Source organism: Acartia tonsa, chromosome 9, assembly GCF_053477335.1.
Source record: "Acartia tonsa isolate MP-2025a chromosome 9, ASM5347733v1, whole genome shotgun sequence".
In the NCBI taxonomy this organism is placed as follows: Eukaryota; Metazoa; Arthropoda; class Copepoda; order Calanoida; family Acartiidae; genus Acartia; species Acartia tonsa.
Genome location: NC_137268.1, coordinates 24,324,113 through 24,336,696, shown reverse-complemented (window position 1 = coordinate 24,336,696; position 12,584 = coordinate 24,324,113). Strand labels below are relative to the sequence as shown.

The following is a 12,584-nucleotide window of genomic DNA, read 5'->3' as shown; positions in this document are numbered from 1 at the left end:
TCAACTATTTAAAATTTTGAATGACATTGACTCTGTAGAAGCAAGGACATGGTTTCAGATAGTGAACGAAAATAGACCAAACACAAGAGCCATAAATTCTGACCATGGAGTGATAAGCTTTCAAATTCCAGTGAAAAGAACAGATCTGTCCAGAAATGTATTCAGTGTTAGAGCAGCTAAATTCTGGAATGATCTTCCTGTTAATGTGAAAAAGGCCGTGACTTTATCTACATTCAAGAAAAGACTTGATAATCATATTCAGACTTTGGCCTAGTTATTCAGACCTCTTACTATGACCCTACTTGGGTTCTTAAGAGTAAAATCACAATAAACAACAATAAACAATACTAGTGTAGTAAAGCTTATACCGAGGATAATTATATTTCGAGTATGGTTTCGAAACCGATTAATAATTTATTTAATATAATAATTTATAATATATAATTATATATTATAATTATATTATATTATTTACTAAGTATATTTGCAATAACTTTTATTTAATGAAATCTTCCAATTTTTAACATGTACAAAACGGCCTGCTTAATTGCTTCAAGATCCATGTCAGATCTATATAGGAAATAAATGTCTATAATCGAGCTCAAATTTTCCAAGGAATATATGTTTGAAACTCATAGTGCTCCAATAATCCTTAATTAACTCTCATTGCCCAGAACGATAAGACCCATTATTTTACTTTATTAAAAATAAATTCATTTTTTTCATTTCATGTTGCTATTTACATTATACTGAAGTATTTAATTTCTAATCATAAAAAAGAAAATTTAAATTTATAATATGATAAATTTAAGAAAACTCTGTTTTAAAAGAATTCGATAGTGGCGACACTTTGTGTGTTCAAATATTAAACTAAAATTGTAATCATATTAACCCTTTGGCGATGGTAATGTAAAAAAATATGATTTAAAAAATCTTTTTTAAAATCATTTAAATTATTAAACATTTACTTTCTTTTAGATAGTAATGCCGGGTGAGGAAAATAGATTTATTGAGAAATAGATATGCATATAGAAAACTAGCCAATTGGGAGATAATTATATCGAGCCAACTCTAGTAAATTATATGGTTCTCCTTTAAAGTGAAGATTCTCTTAAGCCGAGGAAAGGTTCATAACTCTATTTAGGTAGGGTATCCACAACCCCCACCCCACATCGCAATAGAAGTTGCCAATAAAAATATATATGCCTAAGCAGGAGCGTCCAAGCTTTTTTTAGGGGGGGGGGGGTAAAAAGGCGCGCGACGCAAATTTTTTTACCCTTCCCAAAAATTTTACCCCGGGGGAAAAATTTGCTTGAGGGGAGCAATTACACCCCCTGAAATCTGTTAGCAGGGGTAAAATGTTTATACCCCCCCCCAAAAAAAAAATTTACCCCAGGGGTAAAATTTTTATTTGGGGGGGGGGGGTAATTTCATTTCGTTAAGGGATTTTTTATTTTGGGGGGGTATTTAACCCCCCTAAAATTGTTTAAGGGGGGTAAATACCCCCTCCTAAATGGTTGGGGGTAAATTTTAAATGGGGGGGGGGGGTAAATGAAAAAAAATATGAAATTCGTTTTGGGGGGGGGGGAGTAATCTCCACTTTACTCCCCCCCCCCCCCTTGGACGTCTATGGGCCTAAGAAATATGCATGACCATTTTTTGGGAGGGTAAAACCACGTAGTACAACCTCGCAAGAGAAATCGCTTTAGAAAAAATAGTCCCCCCCCCAAAAAAAAAAAAACCTAAAAGTTAATGTTAAGTGTACTGGGTAATTTAAGATCGTTGCTTCTTGCTAATGCTGCGCTAAGCATGAACAGATTTGTATTTTTTCTATTGGAGGTAGATATCTAACTTAGTGGCTTTCTCTCACTCTATGTGTAATATTTTTTATTATTCTGATGCATGCTTTTCAGGAACAGGAAAATATACGATAAAATAATTTTCCACTAATTATTTATTTCAAGATTCTACATTTGATGATTTTTATTTTAAATAAAAAGATGCATGGTACCTAGATTAATTTATCCTTGAGTGACCTCTCCCTCCCTGATGATGGTTTAATAATTTAATCTTGCAATTGTTGGAGGAAATGTCTTGCACAGGGATATTTCATCAAGAGAAATTATTTAGTCTCTCATTTTTTTTCCAGCAATAACATATTTTTTTTACTCTATTATACATACACTTTTGGTACCAACTATATTTTACAGTCTAATGTCCCCTCTCTCATCGAAGACATTTGAAAGTGTTTCCAAGTAATATATTTTGTCTAAAATAATGATCATTCTTCACTTCCCGAAAAAATGGTGGCAACAACGATGATCAAACATAATATATTTTTACTAAATAAGCAACATTGAAGTTGGAGGAAATTTTCTAATCTTATTTTAACCCAGACCTAAAGGAATAAAACAATTGCCGATAAATTGATGTACATCCCCAATAATTATATACAAAATTATCCATTCTGTAGATTATAATGAATTGTTAAAACGTTTGGACACCAAAAAAAAATTCAATAAAAGTCCCCAAAGTTGTTAAGTCAAGGAATAAGGAAACGTTATCATAAAACTTTGGGGACTAGTGTAATATACAGCCCAATGTCCCCTCCATCCCTGTGTTTTAACATTTACAAAAAGTGTAGAATCCAACAAAATTATTTGATGGTAGTAGAGTAGTAAGATTTTGTAATATTTCAGTGATGGCTGTGTTTGCATGCTCACAAATCTTTATTAATCAAAAGATAGAGATTATAGCAGGCTTTCATGCATATTAGTGAAAGCAAACCTATTATATACATGTGGGGCGTCTTGTCTTGCTGTACGTCCGTCTGTCGGTACAGGGTCGTAATCATATTTTTATCAAGATTTTATCACAAAAGAATATTACTAATGTCATGAAGAGAATAACTGGGCCAATTTATGTTGAATTATAGATTTTATGTTTAGGAATAATATATGATGTATGTAACTACAATTTGCAAGGTGAGTGCGTGCTTAGTAGTAACTTTATTTCAAGTTTGACTTTGAAACCGATTAATATCCCATGGATTAAAACCGGTTCTAAGCCACACTGAAAATTTTCTACTAATATAAAATGTACAATCATAATATTAAAACCAGTTCTGATAGCCTGTGCCTTCGACATGTTTAGGCTAACCCAAATAGTTTTAATCTTATGATTGTACTTTTTTATATCCGCAGAAAGCTGTTTTTAATATGAAACGATAAATATCTATTATATATCCCATAAAATAAAGTAGATTTATTTATGTCTGAAGCTAAAGATCTTTGAAAATGCTAGTCCGATTTGCTTGTAAATTTCAGGGAAGAAAAAGTACTAGTTATTTTTTTTATCGAAAGACTTGCTTCTACAAATTTATGCTTATTCATTTGTCGCATTCGTTGAGCTTTTTTATGTATGTTGACATCCTTGTTAGTTAGCATACATATATCATGTATATACAATGGTTAGGCAGATTATTCCCAGAGTTTTTAAAACATTTTTTCTTTTAATCATTTACAAATGGCCATCTTAAATGGAAAGGGGGAAGGGTAGTTGAACGACAAACCGCAGTTATTTCTTTTAGAAACTTTGCTTATAACAAGCTTTAAGTAAAAGGAGAGAAAATATAATTTAATATAAATAGACCAAGTTATCTTAAACTATTAATGCAAAACATTTTAATGTATTAAAAAATATTGTCTTGTTGTTGTGCTAATATTATATATGGACATATTATTCCTTGTTTAAAAAAAAAAATAAAATAGGATATAATATATGTGTATCAACCCCAATTTTTCTTAATTCAAGTTTAATTTGTGTTCTTTAGACTTTATCCACACATTTAACAATTTCAATATAAAACTAAATTGATTAGCTCAGGGCCAAATAAAAGTCTTCTTATCCCACCAGTTCTAACCGGTGAAATAAATCATGTTTAAAATTATGCTTTTCTTGATATTACGTCGACAGGGTGACCATTGGACCAACAGTAATTTTTAAAAGCGAAGCTTTTCTATAATTAGGGTCGGTCTCTCTCTTATATATTTATATTCTGATTATTTAGTTCTGACAATATATTTAAAAGCGAAGCTTTTCTATAATTAGGGTCGGTCCGTCCGTACGTCCGTCCGTACGTCCGTAACGGATAGCTTTTTTCGTTAATTTAGGCATGTTAGGATTGTCCTATCGATTTCAAATTTTGCATGGTGATTCTTTTAATAGTTAGGTACGATTTATAAATCGTAGCAACTCTATAATCATTACCAAAATGTCCGTACGTCCGTTTTAAACATGTTGATTTTTTTTACTTTTTTAACAACAAATTTTTATGTGATCAAATCATCCGATTGATCTGATTTTTGGTATATTGATTCCTGGGAGAACAAAGTATAATGTTATAAGCGAATCAACTCTATAATCAAGTCCTTAAAATGTAGGTATGTCCATAAACATTATCCTGTATAAAGCATTTTTTAAAACAAATTTACTTAGAATTTTGCTTCGACTCTTATATATTTATATTCTGATTATTTAGTTCTGACAATATATAAGTGTTAATGTCAGTTTGTCCTACCGTTTCAGTGCTTCGCTTTTATGGATGTTGTCATCCTTGTTAGTAATATATATGAATGTATTTATCTCCGGTAGTAAGATTTTTCTGAAGCTTAAGATATCGGAAATTATACTTGATAGTGGTTTTATGCTATTTTCCTGACTTTCCCCGCCCTCCTCTAGAGGCAGCAAAGCATTTAGAGGAATAAATAACACTACGACAAAGTCTTAAGTAGAAAAATATCAGCTATAAACTTAAGCAGGAATTTCTAATTTATAAATTGGTTTATTTTTAAAAATTCATTTAAAACTAATTTCTAAGTATTAATAGTACACTTTCTAAATATTAAATTTGATATTACGTAAGTTGACGGCATTCTGGGAGTCAAGGTAGACAGACTAACAGTACCTCAACTAAAGAACAAAAAGGTGTTGCAATTGAAAAAAAAATCTTTTCAAACCATTTGGTTCAGCTGAGTAATGGTCCTTGTCAGGTTCATTTAAGGCTGTATTTTGTTCTGGTTTTCTCAAGAAACTACATATGTAAAAATATAACCCCCCTTCCCCCACAAAAAAAGTTTTTGATATTGGACACAATTTCGACGATAACAACAGACAAATTTGGCCGCTTCACACAAAGTACCCTGTTGAGCAATGATAACCTCACCCTCTTATTTATAAAATAAATTGAAAATAAAGTGAGTGTAGTATTCGTTTGTTAGATTAGTTACAGTTTTTTAGTCACTACAGGTTAGGTTGTATTGGGTACTGGTCGCCCCGCAGGGTTAGGACACCGCAAATATAGGACCTCGAGGGGTTAGGCATAGGACAAAAATACCCACTTTTTATATTTAAAAATTTTATTTTTCTAACTTTTATGTATATGAAAATTATTTTATTAGGCAGAGAGGATAAAATAAAATCACTATGGATACTTTTTAGGATAGAGTAGAGAGAACTTTTTAGAGAGAGTGGAAAGTTTAATATGACAGGGATTAATAAATTGGATATTCGAGAAAAAATACAAATATATAAATCTAATATTATTATAAGAATTGCGTTGTATTTAAAATTTTGTAATCTATATCTTAAATATGCATTAAATTTTTTAGTTATAGATGGTATTTCGTGCAAATATTGAATAGAAACTGCGCCCCTAGAATCTTTTGTATTTGCATTCGAAGTGATATAGAAGGACTGAAAAAAAGGCATAAATTCATCCTAAGATATAAATTTTAAAATAGAATAGACTAAACCATCCCAGGACACATGTGAAGCTTCCCTAAAATGGGGAAATCTTCAGATACAGACAAAAAAGTAATACTTTGTATAATAGGATATTATTATTGATATCGATATCAGCTAATATATTACAATTAGCCCATCATTAAATTTTCATTTTTTCACGGATTTTTTTATTCCATTATTCCTGATATGAGTGGGCATATTTTGAAACAAGACAAGGCTGGGGGAGGGAGATGGGGGGAGGGGGGGGGGTCAGATTATAATATTAATTCAGGTTAAGGATTATTCTTTATTATCTCTCCTGCTCTCTCTCAATATTACTTCAGACTTACCTCTATCACAATGCCAAGGGAATAACCATTTTTTATTATTAATACAGGTAATAGTTATTTATCGCATCTTATTATAGATAGCTTTCCATGGATATTAAAATAAAAAATTTTTAAATATTAAAACCAGTTTTGTTAGCCTGGGCCTCCAGCCACTCTGGACTAACTAAACCGGTATTAATTTTATGATTTTTATTTTACTGTTCGTGGAAAATTGTCTGTAATTCGATGCTATACATAATTTTTCAGTATGGCTGTTTACACTTTTATGTCAATACATTACATGTACATTTCATACTAAGATATAATAATAAATAAAATACTAAGTCTAAATGCAATTTTTTATAAGATATACATACATATTACATATGATTAATTGTATATTTATTGCATTTCTGAACAAATTAAGTATCTCAAGGGCTTAAATAGAGAGTGGTGGTGGGAGGGGGGGGGGGGGTGTATTACCCTATCCTGTGATCAGAAAATCCACGGTAAAAAATTGTGCAGTGCCAATGTTTTATAATGTATCTGAACAATTTAACCAAAAACTAAATCTTATATTTTATGTAAAATTAGTGTGCTTTCGACTTTTATAAAGCTTTTAATAGAAGAACAATTAAATTAAAATTTTTAAAATGTAAAGGTTTTCATAAAATCTTTTAATTTTTATCCAAGTTGAAGAGAATTAATAAATATTTCTTTGCTTATTGGTTTTTATTGATTATTACACGAAGGAGCAGTATATAACTATAATATAGTAATCTTAATAGGCTTATAAGCTAATTAATATTTTTACTTTTACTTTCCTCTAAAGGTTTATTCATTTTTAGTTAAAAAGCTGCTCTATAACCAGTACTTGTACAAACATCTGTAATTAATGATTTCATTTTGGATAATATCATTATTATTAATTTTAAATGCTAAATTAATTAATAATTTATTCTGTAAGATACGAATCTGTCTTGCCAAAGAGAATGAAATATGGAGCATTATCTCATCATTTTTTGAGGGATTAATAGCTAAGTTTAGCTTACACGTGTATCTCCATATGACTACTTAGTCAAGAGACAACGGTCACTAGTTACCTCCATGACATCCTGTCCTTGACATGATTTTTAGACTCTCCCCATGACAATCCTAACCTTTTAATGTTCTATTCAGTCAAGGTAATGTTTGGCCTCCCTTGCCTTAATCTAGCTGGGGCGAGGGGGGGGGGGAGGATTTACGTCTTCAGCACTTCTTTGGAATTATTTCCTGTTCCATTCTTATCACTTGTCCTAGCTACCTTAGTCTTTTTTGTCACGGCATCAAAATTTTTTAGCAAAAATATTTAAAGTAAATTCATCCCGAGAAGCTATTGTGAGATGAAGGCAACCACGGAAAAAGAGATCTTAAAAAAAATTTTGATTTAACTTTATTACAACCACTAATTTATGTGATTTAAATCTGTGAATTACTATTTAGGATGACTAATGCTATGATGCAATGATGATGGTGTTACGTGAGGAAGCCGGACAGGACAGTCCTAAAACCAATGCCAGGCAACAGTGGACTAAATTATTTGCAGTCAGGTAAAATACAACAAGGATCATTTTGCTGTATGGTAGTGAAGCTATTTCAAATGATAAAAGGAAGAGGGTTAGCAAGGAACTTAAAAAGAAGAGAAGCTTACAGAGAAAAAATTTAGTATAAAACAGATCAATTGTTTTTTTTATATTCTATATTTCTGTGAATAGTAAGTGGGGGGGGGGGGCCCAGGGGGGGGGGTGGAATTTTCAACACAGTGAGAGGATAGATTATTTTGCAAAAATAAGGTAGTCTCTAGACAGGTGAATTTTTTTTTTAAATCTTTGAGAAGAGTTATCTAGAGATATTTATAAAACAAAACATGCATCTTTTTAAATGTTATTTACATATTTAAAGATAAAAGATACAAATATGTTGACTTCTAACTCTTCAAAAATTTTTTTAAAATTTTCATGTCCAGAGACCACCTTTAGGCCTTACAGCACCTGATCATGAATGCCAAATCCATTTTTATTCAATATAGGGAAACTACACCCCAAAATGAAACTTTTTTGCCAAATAACCTATCCCCTCACAAAGCTTATACTCCCTGTTTACGCAAAAGTGTCAACCTCCCCCCCCCCCTTATTCATGACAATATTAATTGCTTAGAGAATACCTGCCAAGATACTCTTCCCCCTGCCACTTTAAATCCATGCCCCCAAGAATAATCATTTTAAATTCAGAGTAAAAGAGAAACTTTAAAGATCTTTCCAAAACCTATTTATTGAAATATCGCACCTCCACCTCATTCCCTTTATTATAAGTATTTTTTTTTAAAACGATTATTCTTGCTCATAACTCTGCGGGGCTAATCTAACCTTAACTTTTTTTACGTTTTTCTTTTTAAAAAAGTTGGCTTGTGGTTCACTTGTGATATGATAACCAGGGTGCTAATCTTTATCTTTTGTTAAGGAAATTTCTAAGCCTATCCCATGCTACCCAGAGGAAGACACCAGCAGAACTTATTTTTCATGGAAAATATAAAATTGGAAAGAAAATTGCTAATGGAGCTTTTGGCCAGCTAAGGTAAATTTGCAGACAAAATATAAGTAGAAAAGCTTTACTGTTAAAAATAGAAACATAATTCGCAATTTAAACTTTTTTTTACAATAAGTAGTTATTAAGTCTGAAAATAAATCCTAAAATAAAACCCTAAACAAGATTAGAATATTTAAGACTACTAAAATTAAAACTTTTTCTGAAAATAGAATTTCTAGAACAGTCAGACATACTTTAAATAAAGTTTACAATAACATATATTCCCTTAATGTTCGATATAACCCTCATTTAAGTAGTTGAGATTCCCTTTCTGGATGTTGTCATCCTTGTTAATAATAATCCTGTTATGTGAAGATTGGTGAAAAATATAGAAAATGGAGATGATCTAGCAATTAAACTAGAACCAGTCAATGCTAAGGTATAAATTATTTTTTCGGAATATTTTGTAATACGTTCTTTAGGATCATGGAAAGAAAACGAAGTAGCTTTCAAAGTAACTTTTTTCCTATCTTTAGATTCTGTGGTGGGCTCTAACCCCACGGGGCCTATTCCCTAACCTGAGGGCCAATCATTAACATTACCTAACCTAACCTAAAATAACCTCTCAAAAGCTACTGTGAAAATATGACGAAAGCTACTACTTCGTTTTTTTCCAAGATCCGTTCTGCCAGACCTTGTGACGACATTGGAGTTTCTTTTCCACTTTCCACTAACAAAGTCATTTTTGATGTCATGTCATTAGGCTAAAATAAAAAAAAAACATAATTCAAAATCTGAGCTTTTTATTAAAAAAGTCACAGTGTACAATCTTGTTTGAATATGGTGTTGAAGACAATGGAGATAAATTCAAATACATCCTCAATGTGATAAAAATAATTAAACTTCTATATATTGAACACTAATAGTTTAGAATTAACCAATCAAAATGCAATAAAAGTACCACAAGTTTTTTTTACCAACGAATAAAATAACATAATCATCAAACCTTGGGTACCAGTGCACTTTACAGTCCATAGTTCCCTTCCTTCTGTAAAAGTGTAAAATCAGTTTTTTATAAAGATATACTTCTTCTAATGCAAACAGCTGATATTATCTTCTATAGTTACATTTTACCTCAAAATAATTTATTAAAAGATTATTAATTAATTTAATTCTTTAATATTTTGTTTAGATACCCCAGCTTTTTCTTGAATATCAGTTTTACAAGAGATTAGGTAACATTAAATTTTTTTAATGGAAATAAGAAGTAAACAATCAGATTTGATAACAGAATCATCACCTTAAGCCAGCATCAGCTGCTCCTTCTTGTAATAGTTTTAACTGCAAAAAAATAAGCGATTAGCATTCCCGTTTGATTTTTGCTTAGCAGCCACAGTTACTTTAAAAACTTGTAGTTAAACCTTGCCGCAAATACAATATAGGGCTGCCATACCATACCATTTACATTATCTAAATAACCCTTTAACATATTCATTTAAATGTATTTTGCGTAAATATGACTTTCATAACTTATTATTAAATGCCATATTAAAGTCAAACTGGATATAAATATTAGAAAATTTAAACATATTGCCTAAAGTTTAGTTATATAAATAAAGATTTTTGAGACAAAGTTTTATATTGTTTTGTAATTCATTCAAAAAGCTTTGCTGTAGTTAAAAATACTATTTCTCGTATTTCTTGAATAAAACTGTAAATTTTGAATAAAACTAAAACTTACAGGTTCATATACCTATATTTTTTTAGACAAAATGAATTGAAAATGATTGCTAAAATCGAAATATATCTTCATGTCTTAGAATAGTGAAATTTTTTTAAAAATAGGTTGAAAAACATACTAACTTTAAAATAGGTTCATATACATCTAAAGAAGAGGATGTTTAACCCTCACTCTTTGAAACCCAATATTTTACCCCCCTCAAAATTTCTAAAGCACATTAGATACACCCTCAAACCTCTAAAACACCTTATTTTATCCCCTCTCAAAAAAGCTTAAACGTCTTTACATAGATGTTTATTATTTCGACGTATTAATACATAATACATATTTTACAACAAAATCGATTTTTGGATTATGATGTTTTATATAACAATATATTATATGCTTTTCATAGTTTCTAAAATTTTAACTAAAATATCGAAGGCAAAAAAAATTTATTCAGAGTGTTTCAGCAAAAATATTTATTGACTAATTTAGAAATTAAGTAACATTATTTACTTTTTTGTGAAGGGATCTAGCTAACTTATTTGTCATATTTAGTATCTAATTCAAATTGACATTACCTTACTCCTTTTCATCTTATCCTAACATTACTTCATCTCAATATAACTTAATACATATTAATAATATAAGAACAAATCCATAAAATGACTTTCTAACAAGAACAAACTTGTTGTAGGGCCTGACAATGCATTGCCGAGGGTTTACCACTTTGGTAAATGCGGGAAATACAACGCCATGGTTTTAGACCTTCTAGGACCGAATGTAGAGGTAATGCATTTTTCTAGAATGGCTTCGAATCTAATCCTTTTCGTTGTTTTAAAACCAGTTCTAAGCCTTACCAAATTATTTATAATTATTTCTAATTGGCTGTAAAAAGTTGCTAAGTCCTTTATTAAAATGTTCAACATTTATTTTTAACTGTAATCTGGTTTTTGCTAAAAAAAATGTAACAAGTTGATATTAAAACAAAAGTACAAAAAATGATGAAATCTGGAACTATTTGGTCATTTTTCAAAATATTTTTATTCTTTTAAAATACATTTTATTGATATTTTAATAATAATTGATCTATTTTAAGGATTTATTCAATTATTGTGGACGAGAATTTAGTTTGAAAAGCACTCTGCAAATAGCAATTCAACTAATGTACAGGTATTCAAATATTTTCCAGTATGGCTTTGAAACCGATTGATATCTGCTTGATAAGAACCGGTAATCAGCTATACTGAAAAATTATGCATATCATCGTATTACAGACAATTTTCAACAAATATTAAATTAAAAATCGTAAATTTATGCCTGTTTTGTTTTATTATCCTAGAATATGATGCGATTTTAAAATACTGTTTTTTATAAGATTTAAATATGGAAAGGGAAGAGAAAGATTAAGTTAAATATTTTAGGTAAATAGCTGCTAATTTTATATTTTTTTAGAATACAGAAGATTCATGACACTGGACTTGTGTATAGGTAAGTGAGGTAGTGGGACAAAGTGTTATGGGTTTCTTTCCCACTTCTCCTCTTATCTCCCTCCTTTTTATGACGTCACGTGGCTGATTTTTAGACACTTTGTCCCGCTACATAAGTGATATAATAAAGAGAGGGGTAGGTTTCTGGTAAAATCCGTAAAAGTTATGTGTTATAAGTAAAAAACAGTAATATAACGATAAAAATTTATGTTAATTTTTTAAAAAGATTTTTTGTCTATAGTTCTTTTCAATAAGAAATACACATATTTCGTAAATATTATCGTTCAACTACTATTTTTAAGCATTAAAACATACACCTTTACGGATTCTACCAGAAACCTACCCCTCTCTTTATAAAAGGTATTTTTCATAAGTTGAAGAATTTTAATCTGTGATTAATTGTAGTTATTTTTAGAGATATAAAGCCTGAAAACTTACTGGTGGGAAAAATCTGTGATCTTAAAGACCATGTCATTCATATAGGAATATTTCAACATCTAGTTCTGACTCTGATAACCTAACAAATGCAGAAATTTAGAATAGTAAAACACCAAACAAAAAATAGAGTAGTTTAGATGAAACTTGAACGAACTTTTCTCAAAGTGCTTGGCGACCTCCCCCCCACCCTCTATTTTTATTGATATAAATTGAAAATTTAATTGGAATAGAATTTTTGTATCATGATGTAAATGG

General features: G+C 30.3%; 1 protein-coding gene across 1 annotated transcript; it reads left to right on the top strand.

The window, feature by feature from the left end:
- Positions 1–7,593: 7,593 nt before the first annotated feature.
- LOC145327457 (casein kinase I-like) lies at positions 7,594–12,412 on the top strand. The gene is made up of 8 exons (XM_080171004.1): positions 7,594–7,702; positions 8,613–8,726; positions 9,054–9,117; positions 9,871–9,913; positions 11,099–11,190; positions 11,501–11,574; positions 11,857–11,892; positions 12,307–12,412. Exons 1-8 carry the CDS (start codon positions 7,617–7,619, stop codon positions 12,410–12,412), a joined length of 615 nt encoding a protein of 204 aa, XP_080027130.1. The 5' UTR covers positions 7,594–7,616.
- The last annotated feature ends 172 nt before the right edge of the window (positions 12,413–12,584 follow it).